At 41.1% G+C, this 26172-nt stretch overlaps 1 protein-coding gene across 1 annotated transcript in view; it reads left to right on the top strand.

Annotated features, from left to right (window-relative positions):
• Window positions 1-26172, top strand: part of Ccdc141 (coiled-coil domain containing 141) — a 156970-nt gene that overhangs the window by 117613 nt on the left and 13185 nt on the right. Inside the window, exons 13-21 of the mRNA XM_032903542.1 lie at window positions 3703-3882; window positions 4670-4795; window positions 6559-6747; window positions 7585-7764; window positions 9677-9826; window positions 18129-18269; window positions 19710-19904; window positions 21391-21574; window positions 25752-25864. Coding sequence (XP_032759433.1) covers window positions 3703-3882; window positions 4670-4795; window positions 6559-6747; window positions 7585-7764; window positions 9677-9826; window positions 18129-18269; window positions 19710-19904; window positions 21391-21574; window positions 25752-25864 — 1458 coding nt within the window. The remainder of the gene's footprint in view (window positions 1-3702; window positions 3883-4669; window positions 4796-6558; window positions 6748-7584; window positions 7765-9676; window positions 9827-18128; window positions 18270-19709; window positions 19905-21390; window positions 21575-25751; window positions 25865-26172) is intronic.

Here is a 26172-nt window from a genome sequence, read left to right as displayed (position 1 = left end):
TCAGCTTGTCCGTTAGTCAGCCATGCTGCCCGAGGAAGGCCTCCTCATCTTCTGTCAAGCTAGACTTGTTCTGAAGCCCAGCATTCAGAAGCTTTACTGTGGCAGAGCGCATGTGTCACAAGAAAGCTGCTTTAGCCACCCTGAGTCAAGTGCTATGTGATTATTAGCATAGAACTCCCAGAAGTCTGTGCGCAGGTTTTGAGTTATGTTGACAGCAAGGTCCTTACAAAATTTACAGGGACCCAGAGACAGTGATTAGGATAAATCTTTGTTCTGAAGAATTTCTTCCTGGCTTAACAGATCCATATTTTTAATTACAACTTTTAATTAGCTTGCAAAGTAGTGGGATTTCAACGATTGATTTTATCCATTTTTGACGTTGCTTTAACGCTACCTCCAACCCTGTGCTCTCCTTCCTCACTCCCTCATACCCACCCCTGCTTCAGCCTCTCACTCCCAGTATTCCCTCCCTTGGTGTTCACGTGGCATATGCTCTGTTATCTCTCCCTTGGCACCTCCTCTCCGCCCAGTCCTTGTAGAGCTCCACTGCATTTAGAGCTACATCCTAAGCCTTGGTTTCCCTGAGTTCAATGAGCAAACCCCACAGGGCCCTTTATGTCAGCCATTCATGTATCTGAAGCTGCCTAGAGAATTCTTAAAATGTGGTTAATTCACTTCTCCCTCAGAAACCTCATGAATTTCCCCCAATGAAACAGCTCGTTTTATTGTTGGAAAAATGCTAGCTGTTTAAAAAAAAGGAATGTTTTTAAAATGTTAAATAAGTCCGTCTTCGTATCTCGTACTGCACCTCTGTAGCGAGGCAGGCATAAAACGATCCGTAGGTAATTTCTCTTACATATGAAATCCTTTCCGACATTGAAAGCAGTTGCCACGTTTAATGTGAGTCTTTCCTACAGCTACACATTTGCAAATTTATCATTTATGATGTAGTTTAATTTCTTCCTTCAGGCTGATCTGCTTTGCCAAAATTTCTACTTGCTAAACCCATTCAGAGGCCGAATGGCAATCAACCAGACATTTTCCTTGTAGCTGAGACACGAGGGTGCTAACACTTTAAGCAGTAATCTCTCTTAATTGTTCTCTTATTACGTGTCGATCCAGTACCACTCGTGTGACCTTTGAAATCCTAGATTCAGTTTAGTCAGGGCTTTCTGCATCCGCCGTTTAACTTTTCCATATGATGTGGGCCCGGATGGTTCTTGCCTTACTTCATTTGGCCTTAGCCGACGATTCATCTTGTTAAACTAATTTAGATCTATCTACTCTCTTCACTACTTCTCTCGGGTTTCATTCTGTAGATTTGTCAAGCCAGCCTTCTATAACTGTAATTACTTCTTTAGCAAAAATGTCTGAAAGGAAGATTGACATCCTAGTTCCTGAAGTAATACATTGATTAGCAGGTTTTATTAAAAAAAGGGAACAATTAATGCTTTCCCCCTGCTTTAATCTAATCACCACCGCGCCTTGGAGTGTGTGAGCCACAACTCCTTCTGACTCCGTTTTCAAGCCATTCTTCCTGGATACCCAAGCGATCTGTAAGTGCAGATCTGAACACGCGGTCAGTGTGAAACTTATCCATACACTGAATGGCACCCCTCTGAGAACTAGGCCATCTTCCTTTCTCTAAGAGTCTAGACCTTCTTTCGATAGAGGTTTAAAGATGGCTGACATTTGCCATTTTCTGGAGAGCTGGGGAGGGAATTTGGAGGCAGGAGTCACTTGGCAGAATCGGGGTGTAGCAGTCATCTCCTTGGCCTTCAATCACCAATTTTTTCCTTTGCTTTGGCTTGTGTTGTTTGAAGAACATGAGTGATGAGCCCGGGTAGAAGCACAGCACTGAATAGTTATAAATTAGTCCACACCCTCGTTAGGCAGCAGAAAAAAATCTTAAGTGGTTTATTCATATTCGGAAACCAAGTTATTTTTCATTTGAAACATTGGCTCACTCTATACTTTTTACACACTTGCTTGACTTGGTGTATCTCCTACCATCTCTAGTTTAAGCATTTATACTTTATATTACAAGAAAATTAAATTATTTGCGATTTGTCTTTTTTTGTTTGGTCATTTATTGCTGAGTTTTAGAATTTTTTTTCAATTGTGGAAATGCCAGGTGGTTTTAAAGGTAAATATAATTGTTGAGGTTTTCTTTCACATTCATTCTTCATCTTTCCCACACTTCCTTGGACCATCTTCATCCAGGCTGTGTAGAGTGTGTCCCAGTCACCTCCGGTAGCTGAATCTAGGGACACTTCTGCTGTATGGGTTTTCTCTTGCCTTTTGATCTGCAGGCCTGTCTTTTATCCAGGTTGGTGAGTCCTTACTAAGTGTCAGGAATCACATATAAATAATCAGATGACATTATCTTCATGTGGAATGGTTTGCAGAAGGAAATGGATCCAAACTCGAATCTTGTATCTATGCCTAAATTAGCAAGTTATTAGGAAATCCCACATCATAGAGTTCCTGGAAATAGATCATATCTTCCCACTAACTTCCACAGAGTCTGATATCTTGACGTCATCATTGTTACTTTAAGTTCTTTTCCATATTCTAGCGATAGGTTCCTTATTGATAAAAAATAAAGTCTACATAATAATTAAGTTTACTGGTTGGCTGACCTACTGATAGGTGACATTGCTGATAAAGATGTTTCTCTTCCTACACACAGAGCACTGGTCTCGTAAGAGCACACTGCTGAAGTGTGGTGATGGTTTAGCCAGGGGTAGGGAGATGGGAGCAGGCTCTTTGTTCCGAGTTGGGTATGTTTCTGAGACTAGTATTTTCAAGGTTGAAATTGATTTTTTCCATCTAAAGTTTGTCTGAATGAGATTAATTGACTTTGGCCAGAGTTCTGGCAGATAAATGTGCCAACGTATTAATCCACAGTGGTGAATACTGAGAATTCTGTCAAGCATTAGCTTCCTCGCTACCAAGGCATCTGAAAAGAAAGGTCAGAGAGCAGTCCATGGTACCTGGATAAAAACGTAAAATGAGTGGATAATTTAACACCTTATTTAGACTACATTACAGCAAGAATTTCCAGGCACTACACTGAAGTAAAATGAGGGTCATGACTAAAACAGAAAGCAAATTATTGATACTAACTCTGCCAAATTCAAAATCACTTACACCCTGCTTGCTAACCATCAACATGTCATATGATAGCTTGCCTTTTCTAGGCTTTACTGAGACCACTGTACCCTTAAGACTATCGATGAATTACATATCGATAAAAGTTGTCATCAATAAAAATACAATTCCCAGCTTATATTATATTAAAGGATATTTTATATTTTAATAGCTTCTTAATAATACATAAAAGATACCACGACTTCATAACATATATAAAAAATATACTGTAGTTACTCCCACTGTGGTCTAATGTCTCTAATAATTTATGAAATTTAATAATCACAATTACAGAATATAGAATTTTATTATTCAATTCCCCCCCACTTAAAATCACTGAAACACTGCTGAGGACTTTAAAGACTCTGCACCTGATGTCTACACAGAGACTGTAGGTCTAAGCGTTTAGTTGTGCCTCTGTACACAAACCAGGCTTGTCTGTGTCCTGCTTGGGTGTGATGAAGTACTTGCCGCCTAAAATAGCCGAATGCAAAAGAAAAATATATCTCTTAGGAAAGAAAGCTATTACACGGATTATTAATTCAACAGGCAAAAGAGAATGAGATATTAAATGTTAAAAAGGAAATGCACGTTGTGGAGAACATGATGGAAAAGCAAACAAACGGAAGGGAAGAGCTCAGCCGTCTCCGAATGGCATGGCACCTCAAAGCCATGGAAGGCAAGCCTGTGAAAGAACGGTGGGAGACGTTCAAAGAGAAACTTAAAAAGGTAAGGCTTCGGGCGGGCAACGGCTCGCAAGGCCAAGCTTACGTAAAGCTCTGGGTTTGGACCCTAGCATGGAAACAAACGAAAAGGAATGTCGAATGTTACCTCTCAAAGAATAAATTTTCATCTGTGCAACGTGATAGAGCCTTAAAACCATGAGGCAAGAGAAATCAGCCCAGCACAGAAGCAGAGAAATCACGTGGCTCTGCTTATTTGCAGCCCTGTAGCCAAATTCAGAAACGAAGACCAGAACGGATGCTACCAGAGGATGCAAGAAGGGAGGAGGGAACGGGGGTGCTGCTTGACAAGTTTGGAGGTCCTGTTCAGGTTGATGAGAGCACCTGTAGGTGGTTGGTGGTGACTTAATTGTACACAAAGAAAGGGTAAAATTGTGCATTTTGTTATATGTTATCATGATTTAAAAAAATAGCATAAGGGCTGCAGAGATGGCTCAGAGGTTGAGAGCAGCCCTGGCTGCTCTTCCAGAGGTCCTGAGTTCAATTCCCAGCAACTATATAGTGGCTCAAAACCATCTGTAATGGGATCAGATGCTCTCGTCTGGTGAGTCTGAATATAGCAACAGTGTACTCATATACATAAAATAAGTAAATCTTAAAAACAAAACAAAACAAACATAAAAACCACAGGAGATCAAGGGATGTGTGTGACCTCTCTGGCAAGGGTCAGTGTTTACAGGGCTTGAAAAGCTCTGCACACCGCATCACCACTGAGGCGACCACATGTGCTGAGTTGCGAGAAACACGTTCTTAATTGTCAATGTCTGTTCCAGACTACTCACAATGTAAAACTTCTCCATGAAGTTCTGATGCCTGTCTCTGTGCTGGACCTTGGAGGGAGCCTGCAGACCATGTCAGACCTGCGAAGAAGGTGGATCGCAATGCAGCCTCAGCTCCAGGTGGAGATGTCAATGAATGGATTTGGGTGAAAAATCTCTCCAGAGTCCCCAGTTATAGTTTGCCTTATAAGCATCCCTTCTCTTTAACAAAAGTACTCCCTTTCTCTTAAACCCTATAACGACAGGTTTTCTTACTGTTCCCAGACATACTTTTGTATTTGATGATACCCAAACATGTAAGCCGTAGTGGTGTATCCTGAATATATTTCATCATTAATTTACTTTATATTTCTAATTAATTTATTGATATATTTATCATGTAGTCACTATTCCCTTAGGGAGGGAGAATTAAGGCCACCTCAGAACAACCTTGGACCTTTATTGTCACTGGTCCACAAATCACTGGAATGTCACTATTCCAGTGACTCACAAGCATTCCGGCTCTGACCACACCCCCTTCCGGATCATTTTTTCTGTGGGCTTCAGTCACCTTTCAAGGAAGCTCTCTGAAGACAAGATATAAAGTCATAAGTCAGGTCGTAGGCCCTTAACTGATTAACCCCAACCTCCACCCATACCCCTGCCGTTCCATGACACAACTTTTAAGACAGGTTGACTGTCAGCAATTCCTACTCAGAGTTATTTATTTATTATGCATTTATTTATGAGACAGAGTCTCAACCCCAGGCTTGCAATATAGCCAACGGTAGCCTTGAACCCTTGATCTTCTTGCCTCTATTCTCCCAGTTCACATGCTCTTGGATTCTGGGTTTTGTTGAAAAACTTAAGACGCATCTATCTGTTACTACTTAATACGTATTGGCTCTGAGGAACTCCTGAGTTAGCTGTTTGGAGATTCCTTTGGGGGATATCTAATTGCAGGTTCTGTTAAGATAAAACACATGTGAAGCGTAACCACTGTACTCCGTACACACATACACATACATGGCATCTCAATCCACAGCAAACTCTCCTATCCAAACTCACATTAAGTGGGCCTAGCCCAACTTGCTAGATCCTGTGTGGTACACAAGTTTAAGAGCCATTGCTATAAGTATTTAGTTTTGTTGCTATGATATCTTCCATCTATTTGAGGTTCAAATACTTAATTTGAACTTGGTAATCCTAGGCAAGCCAGTCTTCTGAAAATTATGTCCCTAGCCTACAGCATTTCTTTTACTGTTTCCTTTGATACAAGATCCACTCCTGGGATAAGAGTAGAATTCTCTTGAAGCAGCGTGGCATTTGGAAGCTCTCCTCTAGGGTCTGGATTCCTACATGGGATGCCTGAGCAGTGCTGACTGAGAGGGAAGGCAGTTGATCCCTTCTCCATGTGGTAGCTATTTGTGGACGATGGCATGACAGCCTTGAGGCAGCAAATCTTGTGTGCTGTTCAGCTGGTGGCTCATACTGATCATTCTTTCCTTGTGGAGCACAAGTGATTCCCCTGATGTATTTTTATACTTCTCTACGTGTCCTTATCATACCATACGATTCTACTCTATATTAAATGTCCGAAGAAGTATATTGACTTAACAGAAGTCCAGTGCAGTTGATATATTGTAGACGCATGTGGCCTTCCATTCTTACCTCTATCTCTGAAACCCCTGCCTTTATCTCCCATGTTGCTTACAAAGTCCTGAGAAGACAGGGACTGAACTGCGTGCCTCTATGTCTTCTTCATTAAGCACAGTATCTGGGCCTTGAGAAGGCTCATAGGGATCTGTTAGTTAGCAAGTGAGAAAATGATGCGTTACTTAGACAATCAGAACACTCACTGCAAAATAAAAACTCACTTCCTGCACGACTTTCATTCTTTCCAGCAACTGCATGAGGACGTGCAGCAAATTATGAAAGAGTGGGAAGTGCTAAGTGGGCAGGGAGTTCCTTTGAAGGAGAAGGCTGAACAACTGAAGGACCTTATCCATCTCCACCAGAGGCAGAGAGAGCGAATCCAGGAATACGAGGAAATCCTGTACAAGACAGTCCAGTTCCACCAGGTCAAGGAAGAGGTAATTCTTGCTGGGGTTGTTTAATAAAGGTTTTGACTGTGCAATAAATGAAAACCAAATCACTCGTCTAAGCCTAAGAGGTTCATTCACCCTGACGGCTAATTTATCTCACTGTTCCTCTATCCTGCCTCATACTCTAGCCAGGCTGCTGCCTTCCCTGCCCTTTGAATATGGCACACGCATTCCTACAGCCAAGCCTGACTCCTAACTTGGCCCTTGCGGGCGGATCTCTGCTCTCAGTTGCCTCCTTCCAGCCGCCCTCTCCCAAGCAGCGACCCTCTCTTCTGCCGTGGCACTCACTAGCCGTGTCTGGCGCCTCAACTTGATTTTACTATCCCCACTCAAGTCTTAGTTTTGGGGAGGAGGGGTGGTCAAAACCCAAGTTCTTTCTTTTTTATTTTGTCATCCCAAGAAGCTTTCAGCGTGACGTGCTCAGTAAAAAAAAAAAAATTCATTGGTTATTTCACGGCAGTTCACAACCATCTATATCGCCAGCTCAGGTCTCCAACACTCTCTATACACTTGGTACGCTGACAGGTATGCAGGCAGAAACACTCGTACACATCTAAAAGGAAAATATTTTTTGAGTTTACATAAATCACAGACCAAGAGCTTGCTAAAGTTCAGGGTCGTGGGCCCAGAATGCATTTTCTTCTTTCATAGAATTGAAAAATGTAACCTGATCCATGTATTCCTGCTGGGGTCACTCTACTGCACCTCTATTGTCATCCATAGGACGGATGATTCTGGATGGGCTAGCGAGTGTCTCACCAAGCTAGCATTACAGAAAGCGGGCTTTGGGAAAATCCAGTTAAGGGCTAATGTTCTGAATTCCAGCTGACCCATCTCATCAAACCAAGAGAACTGGAGCTCCTAGCACAGCCCACGGAACTGGGAGGTTCTAAGGAGGTCCTGGTGCAACTGGGCCGTTCTCAAGGAAGGCGGGCACACGTAGACCATCTCCATCGGTTGGCCCTATCCTTAGGAGTGGACATCATTTCATCCGTGCAACGACCTGTAAGTGTCTTGGAGTATCGCCATTGCTACCTCTCTCTCGCTGGTACTATGAAAGAAACAGGCAGATTGCTGAGTATATGTTAATATGAATGGTTGCTTTTGTGTGCGGTGCTGGGGATTGAACAAAGAACCTCATACCAAGCGAATCATCATTAAGCCATCCCATAGCCCCAGTACGTTAAATTGTAAAAGGCGGAAAATCATTAATCATTGGGGTGAATATTAGTTCTAATTTCCACCACCATTAACAAACAAACAAGCCTAAGGAGAACAATCTGAGCATATAAACCCTATTTTAATGCATATTTTTCTCATGTTAATTTATATAGAGCCATGATCTCAGGTGGGCATTAGGTTTCTGCATTTGAAATGTGTCTAAAGCAACTAAGAACCTAAACTTTTATTTAATTCGAACTAAGTTAACTGTAAATATCATTGTTGGAAACCTCTTAATCCATTCAGAAACTACTTGAGCATGTGACTCCATGTAAGAAACTGTATGTTTTGAGAAATTTAAATCTACATCAAGTATTTCTGATAGAAATTTAAGCACAACTGAGAAAAATTCAAACAATACACCTATTAGACTTCAAAGATGTGAGGTTAAAAAAAAAGCTAATACTTCTATATTGGATATGTGATATAAAATGATGATATTTGGGCACACATGATAAACTAAATTATACTATAAAGGTTGGTTTTGTTTATTTCTTCTTTGACTTTTTTTCTTTTTTTTTTTTTTTTTTTTTTTTGGAGCTGGGGACTGAACCCAGGGCCTTGCAGTTGCTAGGCAAACGCTCTACCACTGAGCTAAATCCCCAACCCCTCTTCTTTGACTTTCAATGAGACGATTGGAAGTTGTCCAATTACTTCATGACTTGTAATACATTTCTGCCAGGCAGTGGTGCTTCAGGATTGCAGGTCTGGAAGTCTACTAGGTCCTAGAGTCTTACCGGATGAGCAGCCCTATTTCATAGAGGAAGAGCTGAAGTCAGAGACACTGGCCACTCATCCATAAAAGCCCAGAGGGGATGCACCAGACCCTCTGTTCTGGCCTGGGCTGTGGCACCAGTCTTTTTTCTTGCTTTATTCCACTGGTCAGATGTTAATAGAGGAGCCTAAGAGATCAGAAAGCACTTTCTAGTCAAACATTCATAACTAATTCATAACTAATACACTCAACTCTGATGCTTTACGAATTCCCTAAACTCATACTTTGAGAGGGAAAGGTTATGTTTACTTCCCTACGAATAAAACCACACGTCCAACTTTACTTCAAAGCTCACTTAAGATCCCCATCAGGTTCTATGTGATATAGAGAGCCCAGCATCTATTCTTTAAGTGAAAAGGCAGAATATACGAATTTGTTACTGTTAAAAAGAATTGACTTTTGCCAGTGTCAACATTTTCTAAAGAGTTTTATTATATTTGTAAAGTTATTGTTTTAAAACTAAGAAGGTAGAATGTCTCACTTCGCACGAATAATACAAACTGTGCTCCAGCCCTCTCCTGGCCTCGGTTCCAGCATCCCTCCTGCGCTAGATAGAGATTGGAGCACTTGCATAATGAACCTGAGGTTAAACTCAAGTTGACAGGAAAATTACAGCGCCGTGGCAGAATGTTTCTAATGCATATTTTATGCTTTTTGAAGTAAAAATTAGACCTTATCATGAGTGGCGTCTCTCAGGAGTTAGGCATGATGATGAGAGTCAAGAATAGAAAGGTCTATTCCATAATGTTGAGTGTCTGGCTTCTTTCTCAAATCATTAGATTCAAATATGTTTAGGGTAAAATAAATTAGGACCCTATATCTCCTTTGAAGCCATTTGTGAGCATTACAATGCAGGCAAATGGTATATTATGTGGCCATCTCACGGGTTCCTCTTGTTATTTCCACATCCTTCATTTCCAGAATTGCTCGAATATTTCTGCAAAGAGCCTGCAGCAGCAGCTGGAGGCCCTCGAACTGGATAGCAGGGATTGGAGTGCCAAAGCCAAGGAATATGAACAGGTCCTGGCCTGCAGCTTGGAGTACTGCACCACACGAGAGGAGATCAATGAGGTAGGGCTTTGAAAGGACACCTTGAGCCCAAAGCATGTGTCCCAGTGTCTGTGCATGCATATGCATATATAACACACACACACACACACACACACACACACACACACACACACACACACACAACACACACACACACACACACACACACACACACACACACACAGGGTGGGGGAGAATATCAGACCTCGGTTTTCTTACCCATGCCCTTTTATTCTCAGTAGCCTCAGAGTACCCAAAGCTTGAGGAAACATCAAGCTCCCAAAACTGTCAAGGTTAGGATGGTGTCAGTGCATAGAAACACAAAGATTTCAAACACAAGATTGAAGGTCTAGGACCTTAGTTATTGCTTTTCGTGTGTGTGTGTGTGTGTGTGTGTGTGTGTGTGTGTGTGTGTGTGTGTGTGTGTGTGTGTTCTAGCCTGTGCGATTGGACACAGCTTTTTCAGGACACAGAGGGAAGGGTGGCACTGTCCAATGTGGTAGCTTGCTCTAGCCTGCTGACATTCTATTTACGTTGCATTGACTCAGGGTGTAGGCAGTGCTGAGGGCAGAGAGAAGGCACTTCTCCCGGAGACCGCAGAACATTTTCCAAAGTCAAGTTGCTGTTGATGTAAACAGATGCCTTTTCTGACTAAAGAATTTTCAGGGAAAAGGAAAGGGTAAGAGGTCCTCTATGCTCCTACATCCACACAGATACAACTTCCCCTTGACTCCATCAACAGTTCTCAGCCAGGACACATATTCACTTCCAGCCCCACAGTTGAGATTTGCATTCATGGGTTGTGTGTTGCCTGACTAGTGCTGAGCATAGTGGTTTTCCGTCCATCATGCACTTGCTCTGGGGAAGACACAAGGAAGATGACGACGCCACGTTTGCCTGTCTTTCTGAGTCCACTGAAAAGGGGGCTGAGGGGAAAGGCAGCTAACTTTCTTGAATTCTTAGTTTATGCCCCATCGGCATAATTTAGGTCCACCGGGTACCGATAACCATTAAGTCACGGGTTAAAGAGTGGGTAATGGAGCTTTAATGATGGTCTGCTCTGGACCTCCTGCCCCTCTGGCAGATCACAGGCGGGTGCAAGAGGGTGCATGCTGGAAGGAAAGTGAGAGATGGGGAGAAGCTGCTAGGATCCGGTTCAAAAGGAGGGGCGAGGGAGAAGGCGCTGACTTGGCTTTTACCATAGCAGTGTGCTCCGACACTGCCTGCTTCCCATTCCTGGCCTGGTTCACTTTCTGGTGAGCCCACAGTGTAGTCTGCCCTGTACACAGGGGAGCAGCCTCTTCTGCTCCCCTCTGCCACAGCTTACACTTCTGTTAGCTCTGTTTCATCCAGAGCTTCTTGGTTCTCCCAGGGCTATGAAAGATTCATGGCCATTTTCAAAAATGATCTTTTTCTAAATTTCCTTAGTTCTTCCCCTCCCTTTCATCTGCTTCTTTCTCCTTTTCCTTTGCTTTGCCCAAACTTCTCTCCCTGCAGAGATGGCACAACTCTGCAACTACAGAGAGAGAGAGAGAGAGAGAGAGAGAGAGAGAGAGGAGAGAGAGAGAGAGAGAGAGAGAGAGAGAGAACTGGTTGGTGAAATGCTATGTGCATTTCCAGCCCCAGTGAAGCAGGCTACATAGGTTCCCAGCCCCGCCTCTCTGGGTTTCCATGTCCCTGAAGAGCTGTGGCATTTATGAAGCTTGGGCCTAAAGCCTCCCAGAACTTCTATTTACAGGGACAGCCTCATGATGAACTAGCATTCGGAGCCAGCCCAGAGGACAGATGACCCTTCCAGTCATAGTAGGGACGCCCCAGGATTGTCTGTACCACTTCAGGAATGAGCAAGCAGAGACATGTGGGTTTAGGAATCAGGTATCACTTTAACACACTCATAATTACTGAGAGAAGTATCATTCTCCATCGCTTCTGCTTCTAGTCCAATTAATCTTCAGGCTATCCTTTCCCAGTTGAAAGACCTTTGAAAACCTTGGGTAATTTTGACTTTTGTTTGTTTCTGTCTTTGTGGAGATACAGCAGGCATGTTGAAGTGGGACATCCATATGCTGAATTTTACAAACACCAAAACAGTGGCAAAATAATCAGGAAGAATACTTTTTGATGACCTTTAGCAAAATAAAATGAAGTTATGTCTTATTCTACTTTGGACCATGACTGCGAGAGGGGACTCGGTTGATATTTCCATGGTGACAATATTTGGCATCTATGTGTGTCATTTGTTTAGACATCGGTATCTAGAGTATTACATAAAATGTAATGAAGCCAAGTAAGATAGTGCATGCCTGCTTTTCGGCAGAGAGAGCAGGAGTTCAAGGCCAGTCTTGGTTGCAGAACAAGTTCGAGGTCAGTATGGGCTACATAAGACCCCATCCCAAAACAAACAACAAAAAATTGAAATGTAGTGTGTGAAGTGATTTTTCTGATACAAACGAATAATATTCTGCCAAGGAACAAGACCATACTTAACATTTAATTTTTAAAGTTGATCATAAGACACACTTCTACTCTCAATGTGACCAAAATCGTTCCCAAAAGTTCCCAGACACTGAGTTGCAGTAGACTTTGGAGAATGTCTGGCTTTGTGTCTTCATTTTCATATGAGAACATGAAGATATATGTGTGTGGGATTCATCTTAATAATGCATTAGAAGATTGCAGCGCTTCTGTCTGTAGTTTTGGGGTTTTCTGGGGGGACGGTAAACTTTGAGCCAAGATTCACCTGCCAGACATGAACTATTGGGATGAATTATTCTCAGTATAGTCACATCCGACCACATCTATTCCTGCTTCCCAATACGTCTATTATAATATGTAAGAATGATCTGTCACAATTGATTTGATTGTTCCCAGAAAACGTTTTCTTTTGACTTTGCTGGAACTAACTTAGTGCTCTTCACTCGGGCCCTTACAGAAGGACTTTGTACCTCAAGGTGAGAGAATGGAAGCCACTCTAAATGCCATTTTAAAAATAACATGTGATTTCCTTTAAAGGCGTGTAACAATGCCTTTTGTGTTCCATTATCTTTGCATATTTTTATGCACAGGAAGTTTCTGAAAAACTCGTTTTCTTCATGTTTACCCATGAGAAGCACAACTGTCAAGCTGCCAAGTTTTATGGCATTTTCCCCCTACCCATTTCATGCAAGATACATTTGGCATAACGGCTCAAAGCACTTTGCATTTTTTCTTGGCCATTTTCATTAACACACAAAAATGAAATTTCATAACCATATTACATTACAAAGGAAAATTTTTTTATAATCTACTTAGTTGCTGATAGGTGTTTCCTTCTTACAAGCTGACCCTTAAACAAAATGTACCCTTATATTTACATGATGCTAATGGGGATTTATGACTTAAAGGCTCCCGTATTGTGTCACAAACAATTACTTTGCTGGGAAGAATAGGTTGACAGAATCAGGCCGGTATCCATTTTCTCAAAATAAGTTTTCCACACAAAAGCTTCCAGACTATTATATTACCTTACCCTGGAAAATCTCCTCTAGGATAGCAACATCTTTCCTATCAGAGAGTAAGAAGGAAAGGATTTAGCATATATATTCCATATGCCAGGCATGAATTCTTCAAATCCTGTTGTAAATTTGAACGGATTGAGAGAGACATAAACTGGAGAAGAGAGAGAGAGAGAATGAAAACCAGTTCACTGTTTGGCACTTTGAGACAAAATGAACATGGATAGCCATCCTGGCAAGAGAGAAAAAAGTGGACAAACCACTGGATCAACTGGGAAAATTATTGCGTTGTGAAATGCTTTTGAAAAAAAAATAGTGCAATTGTGCATTTCCAGCCCCAGTGAAACAGGCAAAGAGTCTTGAGAAAATTGAAAACCCACATAGGTCACAATCGTTTGCTCAGCAGCCCGACCCAACTGGTTTGGGTGGCATGGATGTGGACCCTGAAGAGCTGTGGCATTATGAAGATCTTGGTTCCACATATAAATATTTGCAGTGTTTCATTAGGTCCAGATTAGACTGCTGGGACTGGATGCTGCCTGGAATTTGGAACAGGTCTTTGCTTTACGAGTTGTCTCACTTCCTGTTGCTATGCGTCTTGGAGCTGGAGGATGTGCTGTGGTTACTGAGTGGGAGAAGAAGGCCTAAGAGACTTCTCCAGAAATCCGTCCAACATTGAGACCCAGTGCCCTCCACTAATATTTGCAGTGTTTCGTCCAGATTAGATTTTGAGTCTTTGGATGTCTTCGTTTGGAATTCAAGCATCTCTGGGTGGTGGTACATTACATCATTTCGTTACGGAGAAGGAGCCTCCGAAAGCGTTGTCATCAGGAGGGGGCAAACAGAGGCTAAGGAGTAGAGCTTTTGAAGGGGATGGTAGAGAAATAAAAACCGACTGCTCATTTTGAATTTGGGGGTTTAGCAAGAAGTACACCATAGTTCTAATGCAAGCTTTTCTTTGCAAACCCATTGCCTTGGCTTTAAATAGCCCTTGTCCCTCACACCAGTTGGCCTTGCCAGCACCAGGCTTACACGTAAGACATTCTTGTGAAAGCTGCCTCAACCAGCTTAGTCAAGACTAAGAATAGCAAGCCAGGCTAGCCTGTCGGGAGCCTCTTACCCTTCTGTTTCCATAGAAGTTTCCTCATTTCTAGTCCTGAAAAGAGACTTACCGCTCACTGGGAAAATTGTGAGAGGATAAGTTTTGTAGTTTCAAAACAAGAGAGAGCAGTTTTAAGATTTTAGAAGTTTTTCTAATTATGGTCATCTAAGTTTGGGCTACTTTACTCTGTACAAACATGGAAGACCTGAGCTTGTACAAAGGGGGAAGAATCAAATTACTCACTAAGAAAAAAAATCCTAACATCCATAATACATACATTTTGCTAATGCGTATTATAGCATTTATAGATTGCTAATGAATAAACCATTCTTCTTCCCCTGCTGTTGATGCATGTGGCTGCTTATATACACAAGCGGGGCAGTTGTCTGGCCCGTCTCCACCATGCCCTATTGTTGACAAGCTCACTAAAGTTAGAAGCAGCTGCATGGACAATGATACCTCAGGGCAGTAACCAGAGCACCCAGTTCCTTTAAAGCTCTGATGCCAACTTATGTGGGGATTAGATTAAGTTTTCATATTGGAATGTGCAGGTAAGAAAAATGTGGGGTGGCTGGATTCGCTGATGCTTAGCAGTACTTTGCCAGCACTCCCTTCTCCTTGTATGTATAGTGGGCTTGAATTTGCATTGAGGAAGGCCCGAGAGATTCGGTTTTGACTGGATGTCCAACGTAACTAAACAAGAATAGTGCCAGCAACTCCGTGGTGCGAGCTCATGTGTCAGAGTGAAGCTATCCTGTTTCACATACCCATAGCACCACGGGCATTCGTTCGCCTTCTAGATCACCTTCCGTGGAAATGCATGCATGCTGGTCATGCAGAAATGAAGTCGTTCTTACCAGGCATAAGTCAGATATTTCTAAAGTCAGTGTAAACTAAAAATGTGCATGGTTTAGAAGGAAAGTGTTAGAGATCTGTCTCCCTACACTGCTCATGCAAGCATTCAAGTAGACGGTAAGCCTTCCTGGTTGAAAAAGCAGATAAAACCCTTTGGCTATCAAGTTGATGGTAGAGCCTCTCTTTCTTTCTCTAGACTGATCAATAACAGTAACACAATTCAGTAAATAGGTAAGGTGCAAAGTAGTGTCTTCCAGTGTATAATTGTCAGTGACTGAACACCTTAGTTCCTTTTGTAATGTTTATTTTATGTATTATTTCATTGAATTCAATTTTGTGTGTCTATGATATATATACACATATATATATACATATATATATACATGAGTGCATGTTTGTGTATGTGTGTACAGATCTGGCATAGTACATCGTATGCATGGGAGCCTTGTATGACCTTGTATGACTTTTTTTTTTTTTTTTTTTGGTTTTTTTTTCGAGCTGGGGACCGAACCCAGGGCACCTTTGCGCTTCCTAGCAAGCGCTACCACTGAGCTAAATCCAACCCGACCTTGTATGACTTTGTACCTTGTTTGCAACAGTCTTTTTTTTGAGCTTCTGGGAACTGTCTCTGCCTCCCAGAGACTAATCTCAGTGTTACAGATTGGGATTACAGACACATCTCACTGTGCTTGGTTTTACATGGTTCCTGGGGATCTGAACACTGGCTCTCATACTTGTGCATCAAACTGGAACCACTGAGCCATCCCCAAACCTTTTTCCTGTCTTTGTCTTTTCTTCTTCTTCTTCTCTTTCTTCTCTTTCTTCTCTTCTCTTTCTTCTCCTCCCCTTCCTCCCCCCTCCCCTCCTCTCCTCCCCTCCCTCCTCCCCTCCTCCTCTCCTCCTCCTTCTCCTCCTCCTCCTTCCTTCCTTCCTTTCTTTTTTTTTTTGACCATTTTCACTCTGTAATCTAGATTGTCCTTGGATTTGTTATCCTCCTTCTGCAACGAAGTACTGGGATTCTAGGCAAGCACTCTCACACACTAAATAACTTGGTTGTTAATGATGGCACCATTTGTAACATTACTCTGACGATCTTAACCACTTTATCTGTGCTGCTCAAGGGTGTTTCGTACATACACCTTAGAGTGCAGCGGAGGCATTCTCCATCAGCACAAGTTTGTAATCATCTCAAACAACATATCTATACAGTTAAACAGTAACTTGCCACTGAAGGACTTTTAAAATAGCAATCTCTGGCTGCCTCAGATATGGCATTTAGTAATTTATAGTTGTAGACTGAAAATAAGGGATATAAAATATCTTACCTCGGTTTTCTATTAACAACTCAGGAATAGTTTCTTTATATTTGAGTATCATAAATGGCATTTCATTTGTCCCTTCCTGCTGGAATTAACATATGTGCATTAAAACATCAAGTGTCACAGAATGTAGATATGTATTTAATAGCTATTTCATAACTATACCAACTTAATAGAACATTTTAAATATTTCCTGGTCTTCTGATATAGAAGTCGTTTTCAAAGTCTGAAGTTATAGCCTTTTCCACTCTTTCTGGACATCGTTGACTTATCTGTTAAAATGGTTTATATCATCTCCGTTCTTGGTTCTGTCCATAGTGTAAAACTAATATTCAGCAATGTCATTTTCTAAGTAAAAAAAATCAATATGGGTTGAGTATATGGATATTCTATGAAAAAAATTGTATAATAATTTCTCCATAGTCAGATCTGCCAGGGCCTTGCTGATGGTTTATTCCAAGAACAGCTAAGGGTAAAATCAATGTTTTATTTTCACACCGTGGAAACTTTGGAGTGAGCATTTGAGAAATACATTTTCTAGGGCAGATGTATTTTTCTATATTATGAACCTAAGGTGTAACGTGTGCACGGCTTTTATACACTCTCTGGTAATTTGTTTGCTGTCATTGAAAAGAATTTTAATGTATCTCTAACTTTTCTTTCCATCATTCAGATTTATCAGGCATGACATGATTCCTTCTTGCTGTAAAAGTCCCCATATAATCTTAGGTTTATGTTTTCTTTGTGCTCCCTTTTGCTGATAATATAAAGTGAGAGTTGCCTGGAAGGGTACTTAGCCCTCATGCATATGTAGAAGCAACAGAAAGTGGAATGTCTAAAAGTACCAGGTTGCTTAGAATCTTAGTGCACTGGTAAAGATGAACTGTTTGTAAGACCTTCGTAATATGACCTGCCTGGACCAATCAACATTGCCCTTGGTGGCAGTGACTCTGGTTTTGGGTTTTTTTAATTTGTTTGTTTGTATTTTCAGAGTTAATAGTCTACATTAAAAGAAGTAAAGCTATCTAAATTTTGCTCGTGGAAATAACTTTAGCTGGGCAAATAAAATTCATTTCTCACTAAATCTCACATACTGTACTAAATATTCTAACCGTCAAATCTCTCACTGACCTCTTCATCATGAAGCTCCTTGGAGCCTTAATAACTTTTTTATACATAATGACTGTGAGAGAGTACTGTGACATGGAAAGATCTGGGACAGTAGTAGCCTGCATAAAGTAGAACGAGTGTCAACATTTATACCGAAGATACAAATAAGAAAATTTGAGTTGGCAAAAGTTTGTGTTCAAGATGTTAGACACTTTCTTGTTTAGCAACCAATGAGATGGCTGTACTCAATTAAAAATCATACACCAGAAATTACTCTCATTGAAGGATGGGTGTCCACATAAAGATTTGGGTTTGACTGAAATTATTCTGAACACATTTTTAAGATGATGAATTTGAAAATGTTTAGCTATTTTGATTCAAACAAATGAATATTGACTTTCTAATTTTAAGGGGATGATAATTTTATGTTTATTAAATTATAGCTCAAAGAGTCATTCAAAGATATAAAAAAGAAATTCAACAATCTGAAGTTTAATTACTCCAAGAAAAATGAGAAATCTCGAAACTTAAAGACTCTTCAATATCAAATCCAACAAGTGGAAACATATGCTGACAAAATTCAGGTAATGAGAAAGTAGTGTGTGTGTGTGTGTGTGTGTGTGTGTGTGTGTGTGTATGTGTGTGTATGTGCATGTGTGTGTGCACGTGTGTTTGTGTGTGCGTGTGTGCACGTGTGTATATGTGTGTGCGTGCACGTGTATGTGTGCATGCACATGTATGTATGTGTGTGTGCGCATGTGTGTATGTGTGTGCGTGCACATGTGCATGTATGCATGCACATGTGTGTATGTGTGTGTGCGTGCATACACATATGCATGCATGTCAATGTGTATATGTGTAATTTCTACAATTAGTGCAAAATAATTGCAGTCCAGGCATAACTATAGTTCTCAACATGAGAAGAGTAGTTTTCTAATTTTATAAAAATTTGACTTCTTGTAGGAAATGATGATTTATCTCATTATCCCTTTAAAAACAACAGCATTAGTCTCTATAATTCAGAGTTGGCTTTCCTGGAAAGGTTTTGGTTATTTGCTTGGTATCCAGTCATGCGATGCTGATTTTAAACAGATGGACAGGAGAGTGTTCATAGAGTAATACATGGCAGCATTCTACCCAGAGAACAGTTTTTATCGCATGCAATCAAGCACAGTGCCATTCTGAAAGCTTTCTAGCTTACTCACTTTTCAAATTTCTTGCTGACACACACAAACAAAAAAAAAAAAACAAAAGAAATGTGTGAACTCTGGGGGGTACCATGTATATTTTAGTGCATGTGAATGTTGTGTATCATTTAAACCAGGTGAGAACTATAATCTCATGCTTTATTCCAAAAACATTCCAGTCCCCTGCATTTGACTATTGCCATGACCACTAGCATGTGTGCTTGCCCTGGCTGGCTGCAAGAATACATCAGAGCTTCTAGCTTCATGTCTGTAACCTAGCACCAGTGATGCATGTTGAAATGTATGTGCTGAGTTAGCACTGGAATGGTTTCTGCCAAGCACACAGGTCTGTGTGTTTCCATGCTTCTTATAACTTGTTCATGCATGTGTACACATGTCTCTCTCATGCCCCCTACCCTCTTTCCTTCCTTGTCCCCACTCATGCCCAGAGTGTCTACCATAGATTCCAGAGATCCCAATACACACACACACACACACACACACACACACACACACACACACACACACACAAACACACATAAACATGCACACACACAAATACACAAACATGCACACACAAACACATAAACACGCACACACACACACACAGACACACACATGATCTAGATGATCTAGGTTATTAGGCTTCTTATAAATACTGACTGGATAAAATATCTTGGAGAAAACCTATTTTTCCAAAGTACCTTTACAGTGATTATAATTTTAAGATATCAAAATGGTGGAGGCAACAAGTTTTCTCAAGTTATTCTGTCTTGCCACTAGCACCATAAGTAATATACAATTTCCTGTTAAAACCTTCTTTACCCCCACATATAGGCTTTAAGGAAGAAAATGGAAAAGGTTAATAAAAAGACATCTGATTCAGTCTTAAGTTATCCAAGTAATAAAGCTAACATCCTTGTGGAAGCCGTGGAGGATTTGAAAAAGCACGTCGATGACTTTGACAAAGTTGTGACAGATTACAAGATGAATTTGGACCTGACTGAGCATCTCCAGGAAGTAATAGAAGAGGTATTTTCTTCTTGTTGTAATTCTATTCTTGCCATAACATCGCTTCAGAAAGTACCTTGTCCTGAGCATGGTGTGCTCCCAGTAGCTGGAGGCAGAGGGGGGTTTGCAAGCTCAGGTACAGTTTAGCCTCTATAGTAAGACACCGTTTCAGGAAAAAAAATCTTGCTTCTTTTAAACAATAAATGCAGTATTGGTTATGCTCTCATGACAGCCCTGGTCGTGTTCCTCTTTGTTATTGATTTAAGGAAATTCCTTGAAGTTGAACTGTCAGGTCAGAGGCGATGGACGGCACAAGGCTTTTGTTATTCTGCACTTGTCCAGTGGCTCTTGAGAAAGCGCTGGTTAATTTACTCCTCCCAGTACCATAAGAGTTTCCATTTTCTTCATAACCTCTATTCAAACTGTCTAACCCCTGATATCACAGCCACTGGTAGAAAGCTGTTCCAATACTCAAGCAGTATACTTAATGTCACAACATTTGAAAGCACTTCAGAATAACCCGAGACTGGGGAATCTCAGGTGCTCCACTACTGGTCTTGTAACCTTTGTTACTGCAAGGGGACAGTGGCATTCCACCTAAACTACAGGATCAGGTCGTTGCCTCACATTTTATATCAGAGAAACAACACCTGAGAGCCTTGTGTGTTCTTTGTCGCCTATTCTGACATACAGACTCTCTTTACAGTTAATACAGTTGAGTGTTTGGACTTAACCCCACATCATGAATGATCTGATTATTCTGTGAAAAATGGTGTAACAGGGCTGCTGAAGCACCTTGGCACTTACTTAATGCTAGCTTTTCACAGAGTACTGTTTTGCTATTTTTTTTTACCCAGCACAAATGCCACTGGCCTGGGGCAGACATTCCTCCTGTCACGGTTACTTTTTTTTTTTTTTTTTTTTTTTTTAGAGAAAATTCTTCATACCTCCACTGTACTTCAAAATAATGTCTAGGTTTATTTCATGAAGGTAGAATTCTATTCTTTGGATGATAATTCCTTGATCCGTATCTAAATTTCATTCTTAAAAGAAAATATATCATTAGAATATTGCTAAGAAAAAATTTCCTTGTGGATTACTAGCAGTGTTTGTTGATTATACTAAATTTTGAGTGTTGTTCACCCAGTGTCTTTATTCTTTTTAGAGAGCAGACGGTTTTGCTGCTTGCTCTTAAAAGTGTACAATGGTGTCTTAAGAACTGTATTTTAGATAAATCTAGGAAGGCAAGAGAATCAAAGCTGTTTCTATACTTTTGCATTCTGAATTTTCTTGTGCGTATTCCTTTATACTTTTAAAATATGTGCCCTGGTACATGTGAAAATAGTTATGACTGTGTGCTGATATTTTCTTTAACATGACTTGGAAAGTTTAAAGACTACATGAGCATGAAGTTTGAGAAAAATCAAGATCTGAAGCATCCTTGGTGCGTGTGAAGAACTTCAGAAGGACAGGTCTCTTTACTCTGCTTTCTTCCGTTTGAATCTAGTGTAACTTTTGGTATGAGGATGCTAGTGCCACTGTGGTAAGAGTTGGGAAGTATTCCATGGAGTGCCAAACAAGGGAAGCTGTAGACATCCTCCACAGGCAGTTCCAGAAGTTTGTTACTCCCTCAGTGCCCCAGCAAGAAGAAAGGATTCAGGAGGTCATCAACCTTGCGCAGCGACTATATGGTGAGCATTCTGAGCATCTGTGTGACAGTGATTTGCCGCTGAACAAATCTATTCTGAACCTGATCCAGCAGGAAGCAGATCAAAGCCCTCCCTATCCCCACCTAGGCTGAGAAAAGTCTCAGGCTCTGTTCTACATCTAGCAAAAGTAAGCAGTAGGGAATAGGTTCCCTACTGTTCTCCCCACAGCAGGAGATGAAGCCTGGTTTTAAACTTTCTTGGTATCAGCTCTCCTTCCCTATTCGCTTTGTGGTCTATCCTTTCTATTCTCAGAACCAGGACCACACTCTATAGACACAGAGTATAATGTCCCCTAAGTGAGCATACAAAGATTCTGTGACGCTGGTGCAAAGCTTCCCCTAGGGTTTTCGGTCCTCTTGTTCCCATGAAATTAGATTTGTGGACTTGAGAAATGACTAGAGAACTCTCCCTAAACACACAAGAGAACTCGTCGCCAGAACTCTGTCGCCTCATGGCTTTCTTCTCCTACATTATGAGGAGAGAGTAGAAGAAACTTCTTCATAAAAGAAGTCCCTTGGTGGCAACAATGCTAAGAGAGCAGTTCCATGGAGTCTCTGATGGGACTCCTCTGAAGCGAGATCCTCAGGGACCAGGCCAAGGCAGCCCAGAGCAAGACATTAGAAGGTTGTTCAGAAAGCATCCTCTGGCTTCCCAGAGCTGCCCCAGGCAGACGTTCAGTCTGCAGTATGTTGCCCTACTCCCAGACAGACGCAAAATGCCTAGCAGGATGCACTGCGCTGCCTAATGGGCAATTCTTGAGAACAAATTGTTTATTATTTTCCAAAGGAAACATAGTAGCAATACACAAACACTAAAATATTAGCTGGAAAGCTAATGAGAAGAAACAGATCTCTCTCTCTCTCTCTCTCTCTCTCTCTCTCTCTCTCTCTCTCTCTCTCTCTCTCTTGCTGTTATGTAAGTGCTCTAAGGGGAAGTCTGAAGGGCATCCCTTGCACTGCAGATGTCTGTCTCTATTTCATACCTGATAGTATAGACACTCCTTTGTCTGTTTTCCGTGCTACCAAGGAAAAGAATATAATATGCTGTATTACAAACAGGGCCTGTTCAATGTCAAGACAAGGTAAGTACTTACAAAGACCCTATAAAAGTTACAATTTTCTATACTTAGCAGAGTTCTGTGTCCTGTCTTTTGGGTATTCTGACTCTAATTACTAACTGGTATATGCATTCTTTAGTCATTGTTTGGATTACCCCCATTGGAATGTAATCTCCATGAAACACAAAACCTTGCCTGTTAACTTGAGCATCATAGTATATACTAAAGGCTCAATAACTGTTGCAGGAATAAAGGAATAATTGAATACTATGATTGAAATATGAATTCTATGAGTTTTCACACACATATTATTATGGACTCTGCAACCTTGTAAAATATTTTATTTATTTATTTTATGCCTCTGTGTGTATAAGTGTGTGTGTGTGTGTGTGTGTGTATGTGTGTGTGCGTGTGTGTGTGTGTGTAGATTACAGAGCATTTAGAAGTCAGAGGACAAACTGCAGAATTAGCTCTTTCCTTCCACCATGTGAGTCCTGGGAATTGAACTCGGGTCACTAGGGTTTGGCAACAAGCACCTTCATTCACTGAGACATCCCAACAGACCACGAGGCTATACGTCTTTTCCAACTGCATTACACAGTCACTCTGGGGATATAAAATAAGGTCGTGCAGACAACTAAAACATCACTGAACCCTGAACACTAAGATTTTGCATTTATTTTGGGTGGGGTAGAGAGATAGACGCCACAGTGACTGCATAGAGGTCAGAGGTCACCTGTGGGAGGCAGTCCTCTCACAACACCATGTCGAGCTCAGTGCTCTAACACAGGTCACCGGGCTTGAAAGCAAATGCCTGTCCCTGCTCAGCTGTCTGAGCAGTCAGAATCCAAACTTTTAATGCAGATAAATTTATCTCAAACATTAATGGTGAGTGCCTGCTATGCCTACTAGGCCTCAGGAAGTATCTGCACTGTTTATGAATAACTAAGAAGGTACGGCTCCTACAGCCAAGAAACATGACTAGGCCTAGAAGTCACCGAATTGCAAACGCTCATCTTTTGTTGTATGTGTGACTTTTAGCTTCTGTTACTGGTGTTCGGGATTGAATTTGGGACCTGTCATGGTTAGTTTTGTCAGTTTAACACAAACCTAGACATGCTTGGCAAGAGGAAATCTCAGTAATAATTGCCTCTGTTGGATTGGCCCGTAGGCATGTCTGTGGGACATTTTTGCTGATTGACGTGAGGATGCCAAGCTCACCGTGGGTAGTGCCATTCCTGAGCAGGCGAGGCTGAGTTATATAAGAAAAGTGATGGAGCAAGCTAAGCATGGAAGCTTGACAGTGACATTCCTTTATGGTCTCTGATTCGGTTCATGTCTTGAGTTCTTCCCTTGGCTTCTCTCGATGATGGATTGTAAACAATAAGCTAAAATAGATCGTTTCCTCCTCAGGTTGCCTTTGGCTAATATCTCCCCAAAGCAACAGTAAGAGAACCAGGACAGGGACTCACAGGTATTAAACAAGCACTTGGTTCCTTTTACATCCATGGCCCAGAATGAGAAGTGAGTGTTTCCGGCTATCACTGGCTTTCGGATTGGTCTTGAGGGGACATGCCTATGGGTTGCCTGGGTTCTTTTGGATTCAGACCCCTCATCAAATGTGAACCAGAGGCCAACCCTGTCTCCCACTCTGCACAGCGACAGTGCCTCAGTGAGTTGTCCTATGTCTCACTCTGCAGAGCCTTTTTCTCTGAGACACTCCCACATACCTATGCTTGCTTTTATTCCCTGGATTTTCAGTCTCACCGGAAAACCCCCACTCAGATCCACATTCCTTGTGTTTTCTCCTAGTAGTTTTAACATTCCAGGTCTTGCAATGGATTCTTCAATCCATTTCAAATTGATTTTTCTAACTCATAACCTGGGGAAAAATGTTAGTCGAGGCCCATTCCTCTACTATATAAGATAGATGATTGATGATAGATAGATAGATAGATAGATAGATAGATAGATAGATATGATATGATATGATAAATATAGAGATGATAGACAGAGAGTACGGATAGAGATAGAGAGATGCGGGAGATAAAGATATGTAGGAATTTTTGAGCATAGATTTACTGTCTCATCTTGGCCTTGAATTAAAATATTTCAGAGAATTAAAATTACACACATCTGTGGCAGACAGGTTCAAACCAGATGATGGAGGGCCTTGAATGCCATCCTGGGAAATGCATGTTCTCCAAGTGGTGGAACATTTCCGAATGCCCTGAGGAAACTGTGATCAGCGCTGTGTCTTAAAGGCACTAGTACAGTGTCATTATTTAGGCTTCATACAAGTGGCAGTGGTGCAGCAAATGCACTCCTTATTTTAGAACTCCTGGGTTAGCGAGTTTTCCACTACTGTATAGCTGGCTCAGAGTTTCAGAGCTGTCACTCCATGCTTGGCTTGTTCCACTTCTTTGGGTTGGGTTAGGTATAATGTTTGGCAACAAGAATGTGTAGCAGAAAAGGCTTCTCTCACTTTACAGCATCCAGAAAACAGGAAGTGACAAAGAAAAGCCTTACAAGATACTTCTTCCAAGGCAGCTCATTTCCTCTGATCCTCCCCACTTTCCACAGGATCTGCTACCTCTCAATGGTCAATTCAGTTACTAACTGATCAACAAATGAGTCCATTGATTCTGTCAGATGTCACTGGATCCTTTCCAAAAAAAGAAAAATGTTCCATCTCTGAGCATAGCATTGAGGACCAAGCCTTCAACATGCAAGGCTGACATTGATATTTCCTAATCAAACCACAAGCTGGACATTGATGGTGCATACCTATAATGCCAGAATCAAGGAAATTAAGATTATATATATATATATATATATATATATATATATTAGTTAATTTAAGACCATGTCTCACCTTCATCCTCCCTACCCCACAACCCCATATCCAAATATATCTAAACGACACTTGGCTTTTAAAAGTGCCTGCATTCACTGAGTTCTGTTCAGTGTGTGCTTCCTAGAAGATTGTTATCCACCAGCATTTACAAAAGACACATAGGAGATGAATTAGCATCCATTTTTTTTTCTATTTTCTCGTTAAGAATTCCCTTTACATTTGGGCTTATCTTTGCTTCTTCCCAGGTTTGGAAGAGGGGCAGAAATACGCTGAGAAAATTGTCACAAGACACAAGGAGATTCTTGAATCTATTACTGAATTATGTGGGTCTCTCGTGGAACTTAAAGAAAAACTGATGGTAATTTCCTCTTTCCAGAATATGCATTATCAGGTGATATAAATGAAAATGTGTTAATCAACTGTCTTCTGGTACAGGGATGTTCTACTACAAGTTCTCAAGAGACACAATGTGCACATTTGTCCCACAGCATTCTAACATAATTATCTGGGGGGTTGTGATAAATAATCCTGTTTCTTTCCATCACTCCAGAGAAAAATGTTGCTGGGAATGAGGGCTAAACACAATTAAGGTGTCTCGCTTACATTTCCATGGGTCGTAACCCAGACGATAAATGGTGTGCCGTTAAAACCAAAGTTTATATTAAG

The sequence above is a fragment of the Rattus rattus genome, chromosome 5 (genome assembly GCF_011064425.1).
Source record: "Rattus rattus isolate New Zealand chromosome 5, Rrattus_CSIRO_v1, whole genome shotgun sequence".
NCBI classification, from domain to species: Eukaryota; Metazoa; Chordata; class Mammalia; order Rodentia; family Muridae; genus Rattus; species Rattus rattus.
This window is presented reverse-complemented; position numbering and strand designations above follow the sequence as displayed.